At 46.3% G+C, this 20765-nt stretch overlaps 1 protein-coding gene across 3 annotated transcripts in view; it reads right to left on the reverse strand.

The window, feature by feature from the left end:
* Nucleotides 1-20765, reverse strand: part of adgrg4a (adhesion G protein-coupled receptor G4a) — a 172818-nt gene that overhangs the window by 14856 nt on the left and 137197 nt on the right. For all 3 annotated transcript variants that reach the window (XM_063061469.1, XM_063061468.1, XM_063061470.1), the window contains 5 exons: nucleotides 11644-11765; nucleotides 8480-8748; nucleotides 8293-8386; nucleotides 6540-6823; nucleotides 529-630 (listed from right to left, as the gene is read on the reverse strand). In XM_063061469.1, coding sequence (XP_062917539.1) covers nucleotides 529-630; nucleotides 6540-6823; nucleotides 8293-8386; nucleotides 8480-8748; nucleotides 11644-11765 — 871 coding nt within the window. The remainder of the gene's footprint in view (nucleotides 1-528; nucleotides 631-6539; nucleotides 6824-8292; nucleotides 8387-8479; nucleotides 8749-11643; nucleotides 11766-20765) is intronic.

A 20765-nucleotide genomic window follows, 5' to 3' on the forward strand; every position in this document is an offset into this window, starting at 1 on the left:
ACATTACATAACACCCAATCCAGTATAGCTGATCCCCGTGTAGGCACAACGACAAACTACTCTAAAAAGCTGACTCTTAGGCTATGATCTGATCTGTATGAACAGTCTGCAAGGCAAGTTTTTCACTGTATCTCATTAAAATAAACCAATCTCAAAGTACAGAGAGCAATCTGTATGGAACAATCCTAGACAGGTCCCCCCTGACATTCATTCTCCTGCCCCTTGCACCACTGGCCAACCTTCCCAAGTTAGTGCCAGTCCTGCCAGATAAGAACTGGTGTTTCACGCATGGACACACATGGGGTCCTTGTGCTGCAGCCTCCTACAGAGAGCCAGTGTGCAGCAACTGATGGCTGAGGCAGCAGGCTCCACACCTCACTCAGGGCCACAGTAAATGACCGAGCAGCCAGCAACACCCACCACAGCGGCGCCCAGGAGACTGCAGGTGGAGGGTCCGTGACTGGGCTCATCAGCTCTTCCCCGCAGCAGCAATACTAGAAGTCCCGGATATGGAGGAAAGGCACATACCAGAATACGGGGTGAGTTGCAGGCGACCACAGCACAGGTGAATTCTCCACTGAGTGCGGACGCTATCCTTCATCAGGCAGTGGAACACGAAGATGAAGAACCCTGCAGACAAAAACAAAGGTGCTGAAGGTCCTCTCCAAGACTGTGAGTGGGGATCAAGGACAGCAAATGAACTGGGACGTCCAGTGTGGGGCGATGAGGACATTGTGATTCCCCAGTGTGCTTCGGGGAGAGTGGACATTCAGGACGATCAGAGTTGGACAGGGAAGATGGACATACTTGATGTTCAAAGCACAACAGGGAAGGAAGACATTCAGGATGGCCGGTGTGCAGTGGAGAGGGGAGGGGGCATTTGATACGTCCAGACCCGAAACTGAAGGGTGGACTTCAGGGTGGGCATTCCAACTCTCCAGTGTGCATCGGGAAGGGTGGACATTCGGAACATCCAGTGTATGATGGGGAGGGTGGAAAACTGGAATATCCAGTGTGTGACAGGGAAGGTGGACATTCAGGACATTTGGGATGTCCAGCGTGCATCAACAATGGATAGACAGTTGGGACATTGTGTGATTCGGTGAGGGAAGATACTTGGGACATCAGAGTGTGACCGATACAGGGGACATTTGGGATGTCCTGTGAGTAACGGAGAGGGTAAACATTCAGAATGCCAGTGTGCTATAGGGAGGGTGGGCATTCTGGATATCTAGTGTGTGATAGATAGGTGAGACATTGACGTCCGGTGTTGACAGAGAGGGGGGACACTTGGGATAATCCTGTCCACCGTATGAATGTTTATCGGTTTGTCATGTGACATCACATGATTACCAGATTTCACGGGCTTGTCCATCTATCAACAAACGTTTGACACACCAACCCTGTGCATGTGAATGTGTTCATTGCTTCGGTATGACAAGTTAAACAGAGCTATTCGGCTGCACTGTACCTGATAGACTCTCTGTTCCAGCCTCCGGGTGTTTCCTTAATTGCAACAATGGTGATGAGGATTAAATCTGTGACACTCACACTTTTGCAATACATGTTCACATTTGAACAATAAACTGAATTGGAAAAGTTGAGGATTACTGTGGCTCACAGTACCACTGTGGTATGTTTACACGGCTAGAAGTCTCACAGAGACAAAAGATATATTGCAGATGCTGGAAACCCGGGCAGCATTTTGTCTGAGGAACTCAGCTAACAGCTTACGGCTCCGTACCGACAGCTGATTTTAAGAGAAAAGGGAAAGCAAGATGCATGTCTTATGAGGATAGGGTGAGCAAGCTAGGATACTTCTCTTTGGAGTGAAGAGTGATAAGAGGTGACTTAATCAAGGTGTACAAGATGATAAAAGGCATTGAACGTTTGGATTTTTTTTTGGTGGCAACTGACATCACTGATCCCAATTTTAAAAAGCCAGCATCTTGCTCAATGCATGCGGTCCGAAAACACACAACATCATCCGAAGTTTGGTGAACCTTGATTTGCCCTCTTCAAAATCTTATGAGGAACTTGTGAGATTAATTGGTATCATTACATTCCGAAAGCATTCGTTATTGTGCACGCTTTAGATTCAACACTCGTATTCCGTTAGGAGATGAATCAGTAGCAACATTTGTTGCTGAATTTAGAAAACTGACTGAATTTTGAGATTTTGGCGCTGCTCGAGAAGCTATGATATGAGATCGCTTGTTCGTCAGCGTAGGTGATGTTCGCATTCAACATCGCCTCTTGGCAGAATCAGAGCTCTCACTATGTCAGCCTTCCATGCAAATGGTACAGGAGTGGCAGAAAAGAATGTAGTTTTGTTGCAAAGTACAAAGAGAGGCGAGGTGCCCATCACCTAGGCCTGCCGCAGTTGGTACTGCCGTTAACAAAGTGTTCCTAGCTAGGAAAAAACAAATTATACTCCAGTTTTCCGATATTACTATTGCAGTGAATTTCACTAGAAGCCTACCGCCTGTCAACACCGAGCCTCCATCTGCCACACTTCCTAAAAAAAAGGACACTTGACAAGAGTCTGTCAGTCTTGGCCTCCTTTCAAACCAAAATGTTGCACAATGACATGGTACGCAGTTACAGAGCTGGAAATATTTGTAATGCATTTAGATAGTCTGGGGCAAAATCCCCCTATACGGATGGTTTTAAAGATTAACGACAGACCCATTCCCTTTGAACTTGTCACTGGATGTGCTATTACTTTATGCAGTGAAAAGACACGCGTGGATAAGTCTGGCCTTGACTCCACTCTCGCAACTGCATTGCAGACTGAAGACTTACACCGGGAAGCAGTTACAGCCACTGTTCGTGACAGCGTTCTTCTTGAGCATGAAAATCAATCGCACCAATTACCAGTGCATATCACTGAGGGAGAAGGAAGGAACCAGCGGTTGGCTACAGCAAGTGCCTGTCCTGTAGACATAGTAGATGAAAATCGACATGTCAGTCGAAAGCTTACTCAAGTGGTATAAACCTCTTTTCAGAAACCCTGATGGAGGTAGGCTCAAGGGTACCAAAGTACATCTTCCAGATTCAGGCACAGGCAAACTAAAGTGCTTCAAGGCACGTTCCCTGCCAGGTATGCTTCGTCCCAAAGTTGAGGCAGAGTTTACGTGATTACAAGAAAACGGGATCATTGGACCTGTGAGATTTTCACACTAGGCAACCCCTATTGTGCCGGTAGTCAAGAGTGATGGGTGTGTAAGAACATGTGGAGATTACAAGGTCACAAAGAATTTATGCCACCCACCGAGACATACCCGATTCCAAAGATAGAAGAGCTTTCAACACCAGAAGTCGGGAAATTCGCACATGCATACTAACTGTTCGAGCTGGAGCAGCCCAGAGCATCACCACTATTGCAACCCAGAAAGGCTTGTTCCGGCATACAAGGCTCCCGTTCGGCTTAAATTCATCTCCAGCAATACTCCAATGCACCATCGAATCCTGCATTAACGACCAACCCAAAACAATAGCTTACTTAGATGATATTCTGATTACTGGGTCAACCCTAGAAGAACACCTGAATAATCTTAATAAAACCTTCTCCCAACTGGTGGAACCTGGTGTACAAGTGAAGCGCGAGAAATGCACCCTTCTGGCAGATCATGTAGAATACCCGGGTTTTCGCTTGGATCTCCAACACCAAAGAATATCAATATCATGTCCTTTTTGGGCATGTTCGATCATTGTGCCAGACTTTTGCCTCATACAGCCACACTTCCTGCTCGCTTAACGATCTATTTTAAAAAGGTACGAGGTGGCGTTGGGAGCGGGCAGAGGAGTCTGCTTTTCAGAGAACAAGACAGATGCTGACGGAGTCCCAATCATTAATGCCCCTCAAATCTGGGGCACTAATAGTTCTGTTCTGTGATGCCCCCAGGATGGTGTTGATGTGTTGCTAACACAGAAGGACACAGAAGGTGATGAAAAGCCTGTCGCTTTCATGTGTAATGCACCCTTAACACAACCGAACAAAACTATGCACAGTTGGACAAGGAAGCGTTGGCAGTTGTTAGGGTCATGCATTTATACCATCCCATGTACGGACGGCCAACATTTTGAGATTCATATGGACCATGTATGGGTTTGCTTGGTGAGAACAACACCGTGCTGCAGATGGCATCACCAAGGACGTAACAGTGGGTCCTATGCCTGCCCGCTCATCAGTACATGATATCTTAAGTTCCCAGATGAGGCAACTACACTCTAGGTGCTTGAAGCCGTCTTCCATTATGTGAATATCCTTGTGAGTCAGAACTTCCAGGTGAAGTGGTACTACTGATGGAGTGGGTCAATCCATCTCCGATCACTGCTTCTCAGGGAGTAAGCTGTAATATAGGCACAAGTGAAAAGGGATGTAAAAGATGGTCGGCCAACTAGCGTGCCTGAAACTGTGCTATGCTATGGACATAGAACAGTACAGCACAGCACAGGAAGAGGCCAATCGGCCCAGTGTTGTGCTGAACCAGCAAAAAAGCAAGCCAAAAACACTAATCCATAACCCTCTATCTTCCTTGCATCCATGTGCCTAACCAAACTTCTCTTAAAAGCCTCTAATGTATTTGCCTCTACCGTAAGACCAGAAAACATAGTAGCATGATTAGGCCATTCAGCCCACCGAGTCTGCTGTGCCATGATGGCTAGTCCCAGATCTCACTTTACCCCAAACACCTGCCTTCTCACTGTATTCCTTGATGCCCTGACTGATCAGGAAATGATCAACTTCTGCCTTAAATACACACACTGACTTGGCCTCCACCACAATCTGTGGCAGAGAATACTACAGATTTACAACACACATTCGAAGATAGCCTTTCCCCGAGTAGACTCAAACACAAGCTGCTCTAAAAAGCCATCTCGCAGGCATTCACCAAATTCTCTCTACTGTGATCCAGCACCAACCTGATTTTCTTAATCCCCTTGCATATTGGTCCCCCATTACAATTGTGACATTGCCCTTATTACGTGCCTTTTGCAGTTCCCTTTGCAATCTCAAATCTCACCCCTTTCTAAAGATGTAATTCCATCTCTTACCAACAGCCACACCACCGCCTGTGCCTTCCTGCCCGTCCTTTTGATACAAAGTATATCCTTTGATGTTCAGCTCCCAACTATGGCCTTCTTTCAGCCACGACTCAGTGATGCCCACAACGTCGTACTGACCAGTCTCTAGTTGTGCCACGAGTTTGTCCACCTTATTCCGAATGCTACGTTCATTTAAATACAACACCTTCAGTCCTGCATTCTTCGCCCTTTTGAATTTTGTCTCTATGGTAGAACTTAACTCTTTGCCCTGCCCGCATTTGTACGTAATCATTGGCTTCTCCTAACTTACATTCATACTACTCTCATCATCTGCTTGTGAATCTGCTGGCTGATGCTCAGCTCCATCATCCTGGTTCCCATCCCACTGCCATATTAGGTTAAACCACTCCCAACAGCTCCAGTAAATCTGCCCCAATAATATCCATCCTCCCCTGATTCAAGTGCAACCCACCCCTTTTATACAGGTCCCACCTGCCCCAGAAGAGGTCCCATTTATCCAGAAATCTGAATCCCTTTCCCCATTCCAATTCTTCAGCCACCTCATTCTATTCCTATCCTCACTGTCACATGGCACAGGCAGCAATTCCCAGATTACTACCCTCGAGAACTTGCTACTCAGCTTCCTTCCTAATTCCCTGTATTCTTTTTTCAAAATTACCTCCCTTTTTCTTCCTTTGTCATTGGTACCAATGTGTACCACGATGTCTGGCTGCTCACCTTCCTTTATCAGGATATGCATCCAGAAACATCTCAGACCTTGGTACCTGGGAGGCATTTCCTCTGTGCACAGAATTGCCGATCTGTCCCCCTGACTACAGAGTACCCTGTTCCTCCTGCCATCCTTTTCAATTCCCTATCCTTCTGAGCCACAAGGCCGGACTCGGTGCCAGAGTCAGGGAGGTTCACTGTTGATTCCCCCAGGTAGATTGTCTCCCCAACAGTATTCAAAATGGGGTACTATTATTGAGAGGGAAGGCCACGAGGATGCTCTCCATTATCTGATATTCTCCCTTCCCTCTCCTGATAGACATCCATTTATCTGTCTCCTGTAGCCCTGGGGAGACTACCTCCCTGTAGCTCCTGTCTGTCACTGCTTCACATGCAAAGGGAAAGGGAAGGTCATCCAGTGTTGATGACATTCGGGACCTCCATTGTGGGACAGGGATGCAGGACATTCAGGACATCCAGTGTGAATTGGGTAGGTACAATACCTGGGATGTCTACTGTGGGACAGAGAGGTGGGAGATGGGATCTTTGGGATGTCCTAAGTGGGACAGAGAGGTGGGAGATGGGACATTCAGGATGTCCAGTGTGGGACAATGAGGTGGGAGTGGGAACATTTGGGAAATACAGTGTGGGATAGAGAGGTGGGAGATGGGACATTCGGGATGTCCAGTGTGGCACAGCGAGGGAGGAGATTCAGAAAGTTCTATTGTGGGACACGGAAGGTACATTCCACACATCACCTTGCAGTGTGTTGAGGACGGTGAACAGATAAGAGAAAGGGAGTTTTGCAGGACCCCAGGCAAAGAAGGCGAAGCCCCAGCTGAGGCCGAGCAGGACGGTGAGGCTAGCTGTGGCTCGAAGGTGTTGCCGGATACGATGTTGGGAGCCACTTCCTCGCTGAGCCAAGCACGTTGCCGAGATGTGTCGCAGCACTACCAGTGACAGGGCCAGGTTGACCAGGAACACCAGGCCACAGTACATCAGAACTGAGGTGTAAAACGCAGGGCCGTTCCGTAACCAGCAACTGGGGGGAGAAACAGGAATACTGTAAGAGTGTGTTGGCACCGAGAGGGGGGATGTGTCGGCTTGGGTGGGGGGGTGAGAAACAGGAATACTGTAAGAGTGTGTTGGCACCGAGAGGGGGGATGTGTCGGCTTGGGGGGTGGGTGAGAAACAGGAATACTGTAAGAGTGTGTTGGCACCGAGAGGGGGGATGTGTCGGCTTGGGTGGGGGGGTGAGAAACAGGAATACTGTAAGAGTGTATCGGTGCAGAGATGGGGGATGTGTCGGCTTGGGGGGGGGGAGAAACAGGAATACTGTAAGAGTGTATCGGTGCAGAGATGGGGGATGTGTCGGCTTGGGGGGGGTGGGGAGAAACAGGAATACTGTAAGAGTGTGTTGGCGCCGAAAGGGGGGATGTGTCGGCTTGGGTGGGGGGGTGAGAAACAGGAAATACTGTAAGAGTGTGTTGGCACCGAGAGGGGGGATGTGTCGGCTTGGGGGGTGGGTGAGAAACAGGAATACTGTAAGAGTGTGTTGGCACCGAGAGGGGGGATGTGTCGGCTTGGGTGGGGGGGTGAGAAACAGGAAATACTGTAAGAGTGTATCGGTGCAGAGATGGGGGATGTGTCGGCTTGGGGGGGGGGGGAGAAACAGGAATACTGTAAGAGTGTGTTGGCGCCGAAAGGGGGGATGTGTCGGCTTGGGTGGGGGGGTGGGAATGTCGGCTCAGAGAAGAGAGGAATGTTAGCGCAGAGAGAGGGGGAGTGTCAGTGGGGAGAGAAGGCAAGTGTCAGTAGAGGGAGAGGGGAGAGTAGATGCACAGAGACAGGTTTGTCAGTGCAGAGAGAGGGAGAGTAGTGGTGGATGGAACAAACACTTGGCAGAAATAAGTGATGGATGGACAGTTGCTGCTCAACAGCTGATACTGTGGCTGGAAAGATGGGAGCAGGGGAATGACTGTGGCCAGCCAGTCATAGGGACAGACACTGGCCAGGCAGGGAAACCAAACACAAGCCAGACGGGCGAGTGGGGGTAACAGATGGTGATAAGCTGGGTGTATGGATGCTGGTCAGACTGGGGAGACAGATGCTGATCTGAATGGGGAGACAGTCACTGATCAGGTGAAAGAACAGACACTGGTCAGACGGGAGGTTCAGACACTGATCAGGACAGGTTGCAAATGATGAACAGACATTGGACCAACCAGGGTGCTGGGACAGACATTGGGCAGAGGAGGGGTGTTGGGTCAGAAATTAGACTGACAGGAGTGTGTTAGGTCAGACATTGGACTGATGAGGATGTTGGGTCAGACATTGGACTGACGGGGATGTTGGGTCAGACATTGGGCTGACGGGGTGTGTTGGGTCAGACACTGGACTGACTGCAGTGGGGTTTGTGTCAGTATTCTTGGTTCAGTCACTGGGAAGACTCGGAGTACTGGGTCAGACATGTGGCAGGCTGTTATGGGTGAGGGCAGACAGTCCACCTACAACTTGTCCAGTGGTCCCACTGATCTCATCTCCTGGTAGCCATAGGAAACGGTGTTGACGGACAGCACAGTGATGACAACCGTTGCTGGGAGTCCTGTGGAAAGGTCACAGTGCTCAGATTAGTGCCAGCTGATTGGTCCAGGCACTGGCATTTAACCCTCACCTAATCAGAATGTGTTTTACTCACCCCAGCCAATGAGGCAGAGCTTTAGGATGTAGTGGGGGGTGTAGATGTTGAAGACGCGGACCAGGGCGAGATACATGTGCACAGCCTCCACACACATCCAGCTACAGGAGGTCAGCGTGAAGTAGTGGAGAGCTACGGCCGCAGACACACACACCGCCCGCTGCTGGAACGTGGATAGCCAGGAGTTTGTCAGGAAGGCCATGTTCAGCAGGAAGAGCGAAGCACACAGGTTAACCAGGATCCTGGATGGGTAATCCTGACGCAGATCTCTGGGGATGATTAGATAAGCTTTATTTTGTTTCCATATACGGCATGGAACTGGGCCTTCCAGCTCAACAGGCTACGATGCTCAGACACTCACCCATTTAACTCTCGCCCAACTACAATCACCAGTTAGCCGACTAACAGGTACATCTCACATTCCTCAGGGAGGAAATACAAACTTGCTTACAAAGGATGCCAGAGTTGAAACCTGATACCCCAAGTTGCAACAGCGTCACACTAAACACTACATTATCGTGGCACCCATTTATTTGTCACATACATAGAAACATCAAAACACAGTGAAACGTGTCAATGACCAATATAATCTGAGGATGTGCTGGCAGCCCACAAGTGTTACTATTCTTCCGGCACCAAGATAGCAAGCCCACAACTTACTAACCCTAACCTGTGCATCTTTGGAATGCGGGAGGAAACCAGAGCACTCGAAGGGAACCCACATGTTGTCCTTACAGACATCGGGTCACTGGTGCTCGAAGTGTTATACTAACCACCTTTCTACCATGCCACATTTCTACTACTGTGGGGCAGTGTGGGGTCCCATTACAGGTGAGGTAGCGATGGTTACGCAGTGAGGGAAAGCAAAAATGTTTCATGCTGTCCATTCTCAGCTCGGACAGCGGTGACAACCACTCAACCCCAGCAACACACTCAACACCACTACCTCCTGGTATAGGAATGACCCTGGAACTAGCCCCACAAAGACCAGTTGCATTTTAGGGTGGGCACTACACTGAGGTTACTGGGTGGGTCAGCACTGTCACCCATTCAACCTATGCTTATACAGTGTCTTGAAAAAGTATTCAGCCCCCAAACCTTTGTTCATGTAAATATGACACCCAAGGATTTTGGTCAATTTAACCGAGAATTTTTATTTGTGAATCACATGCTCCTTTTTTCACAGTAGATGCCAGCAAAACAGGGGAAATTGTAAAACATATACAACCAAAAATATTAAAACTGAAATGTCAGCATTTCAAAAGTATTCATCCCCTTTGCTCAGTACTCTCACGGCTACTACAGCCAGTAGTCTTTTTGGATAAGTCTCTATCAGCTTTGCACAATGTGATGGAGCAAAATTTACCCATTCCTGCTTGCAGAATTGCTCAAGCTGTGCCAGGTTAGTTGGGGAAGAGCGGTGGACAGCAGTCTGGAGATCTTGCCAGAGATTATTGATCAGGTTAGGGTCAGGACTCCGACTGGCCCACTGAGGGACATCAATTTTCTTCATTTGAAGCCACTCCATGGTTGCTCTAATAGTGTGCTTTGGGTCGTTGTCCTGCTAAAAGATAAATTTCCTCCCCAGTTTAAACTCTCTGGCAGAGGCTAGCAGATTTCTATCCAGGATATCTCTGTATTTAGCAACATTCATCTTCCCATCAGTCTGACCAGTCCTGTTGCTGAAAAGCACCCCCATAGCACAATGCTACCTCCACTGTATTTTACAGTCGGGATGGTGTAACCTAGCTGATGTGCAGTATTAGATTTATGCCACACATACCACAGTTTTAAATTTTTGATTTTTCATGCTTTACAATTTTCCCGTTTTTTGGGCTCTACTATGAAAAAAGGAACATGTGTTTCACAACAAAATGCTCAGTTAAACTGAGCAAAACCTGATTATGATATTCATTTGTGCGAACAAAGGTCTGGGGGGTTGAATACTTTTTCAAGGCACAGTATATCAGAGGACACTAGGGTGAATTCCCCACATTCACACCCAGTGAGAAGCCTCTTTCTTTCTTTCTTTTTAAATCTTTTTATTGAATAAGTATACAAAAAGGTAAGCCATATAAACATTAATACAATGTTAAAATATAATAAAATTCCAGAAGGTATCAATACCAAAAAAAATACTACAAACAATGTAATTTAAACATAAGAAACCAAGGTAACATAATAGTATACTAAATTTTATATATATCAATAGAAAAAAAGAAAACCCCCCCCCCAAAAAAAACCCACCGTGCAACTAACTAAAAGCAAAGCAAAGCAATGGGCTAACTTGAAACCAAACAGAGTTAAACTTAAAATCACGTCCTCAATCCCGACCTCCATTAAAAACAGTGAAAAAAAAAACAAGAAGGGTATATATTACATTAAATGAAAATATCGAATAAAAGGTCCCCAAATCTGTTCAAATTTACATGAAGAATCATAAAGGTTACTTCTAATTTTCTCCAGATTCAAACATAAAATCGTCTGAGAGAACCAAAAAAAGGTAGTTGGAGCATTAAGCTCTTTCCAATGTTGTAAAATACATCTTTTCGCCATTAAAGTAAGAAATGCAATCATTCTACGGGCTGAAGGGGAAAGATTACTAGAAATTTTAGGTAGTCCAAAGATAGCAGTAATAGGGTGAGGAGAGATATCTATATTTAATATCTTAGAAATAATATTAAAAATATCTCTCCAAAAGACACCCAGTGAGAAGCCTCGTCTGTTCTCTATAGGTCTCCCACAGTGTGATCCTCCCAGAGTACTGCCGCCTCCCACAATATGACTCTCCCTCAGTACCGCTCCTCCTGAAGGGGGTCGGCCCAGGTTTAAACCCCACATCTGGCTCAATGGAACATCACTGCCTGTGGCTGTTATCCAACTAACCCTTGGCCCTGCTCTCTCCGAGACCATGACCCTGACTGCACCCTGAACTGACCTTTCCCTGACCCTAGTCCAACTCTGAGCATGACCTGTAAAATGGCCTTTGCTAAGAATGTGTCTCCTTTGTCACCAGTGCCCTGAGGGATGAAGTTGTTCCAGGTCACACATTTCACCCTTCCACATGGACTACCGTGGTGCGGTCATGCCTCGTGCATCACTCCATCCCTGATGGTTCCAGGGCAATTCTGTCCCACGGGGAGAGAATGAGGGTGTCTCCTTACCCAAAGGTCAGGTAGGTCACCAGAATAATCCCCAGGAAGAAGGATGAAACTCCGCAGCCAACGTAAGTGATGATGGTGAGGACCCACATGTTGAGGGGATCCAGTGTTTGTCCAGAGATATCCTGAGGGAAGAGGTGTTCATCATTTATAGCAACAACTTGGATGAGAATTAAAACCATAAGATATAGGAGCAGAATCAGGCCATTTGGTCCATCGAGTCTGCTCCGCCATTTCATCATGGCTGATCAAATTTTCCTCTCAGCCCCAATCTCCTGCCTTCTCCCCATATCCCTTCATGCCCTGACTAATCAAAAATCTATCAACCTCTGCTTTAACTATACCCACTGACTTGGCCTCCAGAGCTATTGTGGCAATGAATTCCAAAGATTGCCCACTCTCTGGCTAAAGAAATTCCTCCTCATCTCCATTCTAGAAAGACACAACTTAATTCTGAGGCTGTGTTTCCCGGTCTTTGACTCCCACACCAAAGGAAACATCCTCTCCACATCCACTCTATCGAGGCCTTTCAACATTCAGTAGGTTTCAATGAGATTGCTCCTCACTCTTCTGAATTCCAGTGAGTGGAGGCTTCTCATATGACAGGCCTTTCAATCCCAGAATCATTTTCGTGAACCTCCTTTGCAGCCTCTCCAGTTTCAGGATATTTTTTTCTGAGATAAGGGGCCCAAAACTGCTCACGATACTCTACATGAGGCCTCACCAGTGCTTTCTAAAGCCTCAACACTACATCCTTGCTTTTATATTCTCGTGAGAGTTGTAAAAGCGCGCCTGAAGGCTTTGTGTGTCAATGCAAGGAGCATTCGTAACAAGGTGGATGAATTAAAAGTGCAGATTGTTATTAATGAATATGATATAGTTGGGATCACAGAGACATGGCTCCAGGGTGACCAAGGATGGGAGCTCAACATTCAAGGATATTCAATATTCAGGAGGGATAGACATGAAAGAAAAGGAGGTGGGGTGACGTTGCTGGTTAGAGAGGAGATTAACACAATAGAAAGGAAGGACACAAGCCGGGAAGATGTGGAATCGATATGGGTAGAGCTGCATAACACTAAGGGGCAGAAAATGCTGGTGGGAGTTGTGTACAGGCCACCTAACAGTAGTAGTGAGGTTGGGGATGGTATTAAACAGGAAATTAGAAATGTGTGCAATAAAGGAACAGCAGTTATAATGGGTGACTTCAATCTACATGTAGATTGGGTGAACCAAATTGGTAAGGGTGCTGAGGAAGAGGATTTCTTGGAATGTATGTGGGATGGTTTTTTGAACCAACATGTCGAGGAACCAACTAGAGACCAGGCTGTTCTAGACTGGGTATTGAGCAATGAGGAAGGGTTAATTAGCAATCTTGTCGTGAGAGGCCTCTTGGGTAAGAGTGACCATAATATGGTGGAATTCTTCATTAAGATGGAGAGTGACATAGTTAATTCAGAAACAAAGGTTCTGAACTTAAAGAAGGGTAACTTTGAAGGTATGAGATGTGAATTAGCTAAGATAGACTGGCAAATGACACTTAAAGGATTGATGGTGGATATGCAATGGCAAGCATTTAAAGGTTGCATGGATGAACTACAACAATTGTTCATCCCAGTTTGGCAAAAGACTAAATCAAGGAAGGTAGTGCACCCGTGGCTGACAAGGGAAATTAGGGATAGTATCAATTCCAAAGAAGAAGCATACAAATTAGCCAGAAAAAGTGGCTCACCTGAGGACTGGGAGAAATTCAGAGTTCAGCAGAGAAGGACAAAGGGCTCCTAAGGGACCGCGTTACGGAACTGGAGCTGCAGCTCGATGACCTTCGTCTGGTCAGGGAGAGTGAGGAGGTGATAGAAACATAGAAACATAGAAAATAGGTGCAGGAGTAGGCCATTCGGCCCTTCGAGCCTGCACCGCCATTTATTATGATCATGGCTGATCATCCAACTCAGAACCCAGCCTTCCCTCCATACCCCCTGACCCCTGTAGCCACAAGGGCCATATCTAACTTCCTTTTAAACATAGCTAATGAACTGGCCTCAACAGTTTGCTGTGGCAGAGAATTCCACAGATTCACCACTCTCTGTGTGAAGAAGTTTTTCCTAACCTCGGTCCTAAAAGGCTTCCCCTCTATCCTCAAACTGTGACCCCTCGTTCTAGACCTCCCCAACATCCGGAACAATCTTCCTGCATCTAGCCTGTCCAATCCCTTTAGGATCTTATACGTTTCAATCAGATCCCCCCTCAATCTTCTAAATTCCAACGAGTACAAGCCCAGTTCATCCAGTCTTTCTTCATATGAAAGACCTGCCATCCCAGGAATCAATCTGGTGAACCTTCTTTGTACTCCCTCTATGGCAAAGATGTCTTTCCTCAGATTAGGGGACCAAAACTGCACACAATACTCCAGGTGTGGTCTCACCAAGGCCTTGTACAACTGCAGTAGTACCTCCCTGCTCCTGTACTCGAATCCTCTCGCTATAAATGCCAGCATACCGTTCGCCTTTTTCACCGCCTGCTGTACCTGCATGCCCACTTTCAATGACTGGTGTATAATGACACCCAGGTCTCGTTGCACCTCCCCTTTTCCTAATCGGCCACCATTCAGATAATAATCTGTTTTCCTATTTTTGCCACCAAAGTGGATAACTTCACATTTATCCACATTAAATTGCATCTGCCATGAGTTTGCCCACTCACCCAACCTATCCAAGTCACCCTGCATCCTCTTAGCATCCTCCTCACTGCTAACACTGCCACCCAGCTTCGTGTCATCCGCAAACTTGGAGATGCTGCATTTAATTCCCTCATCCAAGTCATTAATATATATTGTAAACAACTGGGGTCCCAGCACTGAGCCTTGCGGTACCCCACTAGTCACCGCCTGCCATTCTGAAAAGGTCCCGTTTATTCACACTCTTTGCTTCCTGTCTGCTAACCAATTCTCCACCCACACCAATACCTTACCCCCAATACCGTGTGCTTTAAGTTTGCACACTAATCTCCTATGTGGGACCTTGTCAAAAGCCTTTTGAAAATCCAAATATACCACATCCACTGGTTCTCCCCTATCCACCCTACTAGTTACATCCTCAAAAAATTCTATGAGATTCGTCAGACATGATTTTCCTTTCACAAATCCATGCTGACTTTGTCCGATCATTTCACCGCTTTCCAAATGTGCTGTTATTACATCCTTGATAACTGACTCCAGCAGTTTCCCCACCACCGACGTTAGGCTAACCGGCCTATAATTCCCCGGTTTCTCTCTCCCTCCTTTTTTAAAAAGTGGGGTTACATTAGCCACCCTCCAATCCTCAGGAACTAGTCCAGAATCTAACGAGTTTTGAAAAATTATCACTAATGCATCCACTATTTCTTGGGCCACTTCCTTAAGCACTCTGGGATGCAGACCATCTGGCCCTGGGGATTTATCTGCCTTCAATCCCTTCAATTTACCTAACACCACTTCCCTACTAACATGTATTTCGCTCAGTTCCTCCATCTCACTGGACCCTCTGTCCCTTACTATTTCTGGAGAGGAGTGGAAGGCAGGTGGTCACGCCGGGGCCACGGGAGGCAGACAAGTGGGTCACGGTTAGGAGGGGGAAGGGGAAAAGTCAGGTGATGGGGAGTACCCCAGTGGCTGTGCCCCTTAACAACAGGTACTCCTGTTTGAGTACTGTTGGGGGGGACAGCTTACCCGGGGGAAGCGACAGTGGCCGTGCCTCCGGCCCAGAGTCTGGCCCTGTAGCTCGGAAGGGTAGGGCAAGGAAGAGGAGGGCAGTTGTGATAGGGGACTCGATAGTAAGGGGGTCAGATAGGCGATTCTGTGGACGCAGTCCAGAGACCCGGATGGTAGTTTGCCTCCCTGGTGCCAGGGTCCGGGATATTTCTGATCGTGTCCAAGATATCCTGAAGTGGGAGGGTGAGGAGCCAGAGGTCGTGGTACATATAGGTACCAATGACATAGGTAGGAAAAGGGATGAGGTCCTGAAAGGAGAATATAGGGAGCTAGGAAGAGAGTTGAGAAAAAGGACCGCAAAGGTAGTAATCTCAGGATTACTGCCTGTGCCACGCGACAGTGAGAGTAGGAATGCGATGAGGTGGAGGATAAATGCGTGGCTGAGGGATTGGAGCAGGGGGCAGGGATTCAAGTTTTTGGATCATTGGGACCTCTTTTGGCGCAGGCGTGACCTGTACAAAAAGGACGGGTTACACTTGAATCCTAGGGGGACCAATATCCTGGCGGGGAGATTAGCGGGGGCTACTGAGGTGACTTTAAACTAGAATGGTTGGGGGGTGGGAATCAAATTAAAGAGGCTAGGCGTGAGGAGGTTAGTTCACAACAGAGGGATGGGAACCAGTGCAGAGAGACAGAGGGGTGTAAAGTGAGGGTAGAAGCAAAAAGTACAAAGGAGAAAAGTAAAAGTGGCAGGCCGACAAATCCAGGGCAAGCATTAAAAAGGGCCACTTTTCAACATAATTGTATAAGGGCTAAGAGAGTTGTAAGAGAGCGCCTGAAGGCTTTATGTGTCAATGCAAGGAGCATTCGTAATAAGGTGGATGAATTGAAAGTGCAGATTGTTATTAATGATTATGATATAGTTGGGGTCACAGAGACATGGCTCCAGGGTGACAAGGGATGGGAGCTCAACGTTCAGGGATATTCAATATTCAGGAGGGATAGACATGAAGGAACGGGAGTTGGGGTGGCGTTGCTGGTTAAAGAAGAGATTAACGCAATAGAAAGGAAGGACATAAGCCGGAAAGATGTGGAATCGATATGGGTAGAGCTGCGTAACACCAAGGGGCAGAAGACGCTGGTGGGAGTTGTGTACAGGCCACCTAACAGTAGTAGTGAGGTCGGAGATGGTATTAAACAGGAAATTAGAAATGTGTGCAATAAAGGAACAGCAGTTATAATGGGTGACTTCAATCTACATGTAGACTGGGTGAACCAAATTGGTAAAGGTGCTGAGGAAGAGGATTTCTTGGAATGTATGCGGGATGGTTTTTTGAACCAACATGTCGAGGAACCAACTAGAGAGCAGGCTATTCTGGACTGGGTTTTGAGCAATGAGGAAGGGTTAATTTGCGATCTTGTCGTGAGAGGCCCCTTGGGTAAGAGTGACCAGAATATGGTGGAATTCTTCATTAAGATGGAGAGTGACATAGTTAATTCAGAAACAAAGGTTCTGAACTTAAAGAGGGGTAACTTTGAAGGTATGAGACGTGAATTAGCTAAGATAGACTGGCAAATGACACTTAAAGGATTGACGGTGGATATGCAATGGCAAGCATTTAAAGGTTGCATGGATGAACTACAACAATTGTTCATCCCAGTTTGGCAAAAGACTAAATCAAGGAAGGTAGTGCACCCGTGGCTGACAAGGGAAATTAGGGATAGTATCAATTCCAAAGAAGAAGCATACAAATTAGCCAGAGAAAGTGGCTCATCTGAGGTCTGGGAGAAATTCAGAGTTCAGCAGAGGAGGACAAAGGGCTTAATTAGGAGGAGGAAAAAAGATTATGAGAGAAAACTGGCAGGGAACATAAAAACGGACTGTAAAAGCTTTTATAGATACGTAAAAAGGAAAAGACTGGTAAAGACAAATGTAGGTCCTCTGCAGACAGAAACAGGTGAATTGATTATGGGGAGCAAGGACATGGCAGACCAATTGAATAGTTACTTTGGTTCTGTCTTCACTAAGGAGGACATAAATAATCTTCCAGAAATAGTAAGGGACAGAGGGTCCAGTGGGATGGAGGAACTGAGCGAAATACATGTTAGTAGGGAAGTGGTGTTAGGTAAATTGAAGGGATTGAAGGCAGATAAATCCCCAGGGCCAGATGGTCTGCATCCTAGAGTGCTTAAAGAAGTAGCCCAAGAAATAGTGGATGCATTAGTGATAATTTTTCAAAACTCGTTAGATTCTGGACTAGTTCCTGAGGATTGGAGGGTGGCTAATGTAACCCCACTTTTTAAAAAAGGAGGGAGAGAGAAACTGGGGAATTATAAACCGGTTAGCCTAACGTCGGTGGTGGGGAAACTGCTGGAGTCAGTTAACAAGGATGTGATAACAGCACATTTGGAAAGCGGTGAAATGATCGGACAAAGTCAGCATGGATTTGTGAAAGGAAAATCATGTCTGACGAATCTCATAGAATTTTTTGAGGGTGTAACTAGTAGAGTGGATAGGGCAGAACCAGTGGATGTGGTATATTTGGATTTTCAAAAGGCTTTTGACAAGGTCCCACACAGCAGATTATTGTGCAAACTTAAAGCACACGGTATTGGGGGTAAGGTATTGGTGTGGGTGGAGAATTGGTTAGCAGACAGGAAGCAAAGAGTGTGAATAAACGGGACCTTTTCAGAATGGCAGGCGGTGACTAGTGGGGTACCGCAAGGCTCAGTGCTGGGACCCCAGTTGTTTACAATATATATTAATGACTTGGATGAGGGAATTAAATGCAGCATCTCCAAGTTTGCGGATGACACGAAGCTGGGTGGCAGTGTTAGCAGTGGGGAGGATGCTAAGAGGATACAGGGTGACTTGGATAGGTTAGGTGAGTGGGCAGATTCATGGCAGATGCAATTTAATGTGGATAAATGTGAAGTTATCCACTTTGGTGGCAAAAACAGGAAAACAGATTATTATCTGAATGGTGGCCGAATAGGAAAAGGGGAGGTGCAACGAGACCTGGGTGTCATTATACACCAGTCATTGAAAGTGGGCATGCAGGTACAGCAGGCGGTGAAAAAGGCAAATGGTATGCTGGCATTTATGGCAAGAGGATTCGAGTACAGGAGCAGGGAGGTACTACTGCAGTTGTACAAGGCCTTGGTGAGACCACACCTGGAGTATTGTGTGCAGTTTTGGTCCCCTTATCTGAGGAAAGACATCTTTGCCATAGAGGGAGTACAAAGAAGGTTCACCAGATTGATTCCTGGGATGGCAGGAATTTCATATGATGAAAGACTGGATGAACTAGGCTTATACTGGTTGGAATTTAGAAGATTGAGGGGGGGATCTGATTGAAACGTATAAGATCCTAAAGGGATTGGACAGGCTAGATGCAGGAAGATTGTTCCCGATGTCGGGGAAGTCCAGAATGAGGGGTCATAATTTGAGGTTAAAGGGGAAGCCTTTTAGGACCGAGATTAGGAAAAACTTCTTCACACAGAGAGTGGTGAATCTGTGGAATTCTCTGCCACAGGAAACAGTTGAGGCCAGTTCATTGGCTATATTTAAGAGGGAGTTAGATATGGCCCTTGTGGCTACGGGGATCAGGGGTATGGAGGGAAGGCTGGTGCAGGGTTCTGAGTTGGATGATCAGCCATGATCATAATAAACGGTGGTGCAGGCTCGAAGGGCCGAATGGCCTACTCCTGCACCTATTTTCTATGTCTCTATGTTTCTATGTCCTCTTGCAATGAACGCTAACATCACATTTGCCTTCCTCACCAGAGACTCAACCTGCACAAGAACTCCCAAATCCCTTTGCACCTCAGATTTTTGAATTTTCTCTCCATTTAGAAAATGATCTATGCTTTTATCCCTTCTACCAAAGTGTGTGACCATTCACTTCCCAACACTGTATCCCATCTGCCACTTTTTTGCCCATTCTCTGAATCTGTCTGTCCTTGTATAGCATCTCTACTTCCTCAAAACAACCAGTCCCTCCACTTATCTTCAAATCATCTACAAACTTGTCCACAAAGCCATCAATTACAATTTCCATATAATTGACATATAAGATAAAAAGAAGCGGTCCCAACACAGACCCCTGTGGAACATCACTGGACACCATCAGCCAACCAGAAAAAGCTCTCTTTATTCCCACTCTTTGCCTCCTGCCAATCAGCCAATGCTCTATCAGTGTAATACCATGGGCTCAGAGCTTGTTAAGCAACTTTATGTGTGGCACCTTGTCAAAGGTCTTCTGAAAATCCAAGAACACATTATCTACCGATTCTCCTTTGTCTGTCCTGCTTGTTACTTTTTCAAAGAATTCCAACAGATTTGCCAAGCAAAATTTTCCCTTGAGGAAACCATGCTGACTACAGTCTATTTTATCTTGTGCCTCCAAGTACCCCAAAACCACATCCTTAAAAATCAACTCCAACATCTTCCCAACCAGAGATCAGACTAACTGGCCTATAATGTCCTTTAATCTGCCTCCTTCCCTTCTTAAAGACTGAAGTGACATTTGCAATTTTCCACTCCTCCAAACCCATGCCAGAATCAATTGATTCTTTAAAGATCATTACTAATGCCTCCATGATTTCTTCAGTCGCCTCTTTCAGAACCCTGGGGTGTACACCATCTGGTCCAGGTGACTTATCTACCTACAGGCCTTTCAGTTTCCCAAGAAAATTCTCCCTAGTAATGGCAAGTTCACACACTCTCAATTTTCTGGCATACTGCTGGTATCTTCCACGGTGATGACTGATACAAAATTCTTATTCAGTTCATCCACCATTTCCTTGTCCACCATTACTACCTCTCCAGTATTATTTTCCAGCGATCCAATATCCACTCTCAACTCTCTTACACTCTTTATGTATCTGAAAAAAACTTTTGGTATCCTCTTTGATATTATTGGCTCACTTACCTTTGTATTCCATCTTCTTTTGACTTCTTTAGTTGCCTTTTCTTGGTTTTAAAAGAAAATCCTCTAACTTCCCACTCAACTTTGCTCTATTCTATGCCCTCTCTTTGGCTTTTATGTTGGCTTTGACTTCTCATGTCAACCATAGTTGTGTCATCCTGCCTTTAGAATACTTCCTTTTTGGAATGTATATATCCTGTGCCTTTCAAATTGCTCCCAGAAATTCCAGCCATTGCTGCTTTGCCATCATCCCCACCAGTGTTCTTTTCCAATCAATTTTGGCCAGCTCCTCTCTCATGCCCCTGTAACTCCCTTTACTCCACTGTAATACTGATACATCTGACTTTAGCTTCTCCTTCTCACATTTCAGGGTGAATTCTATCATATTATGATCACTTAAGGGTTCCTTTACCTTAAGCTCTCTAATCAATTCTGGTTCATTGTACATCGCCCAACCCAGAATAGCTGATCCTCTGGTGGGCTCAATCATGAGCTGCTCTAAAAAG

The sequence above is a fragment of the Mobula hypostoma genome, chromosome 10, assembly GCF_963921235.1.
Source record: "Mobula hypostoma chromosome 10, sMobHyp1.1, whole genome shotgun sequence".
NCBI classification, from domain to species: Eukaryota; Metazoa; Chordata; class Chondrichthyes; order Myliobatiformes; family Myliobatidae; genus Mobula; species Mobula hypostoma.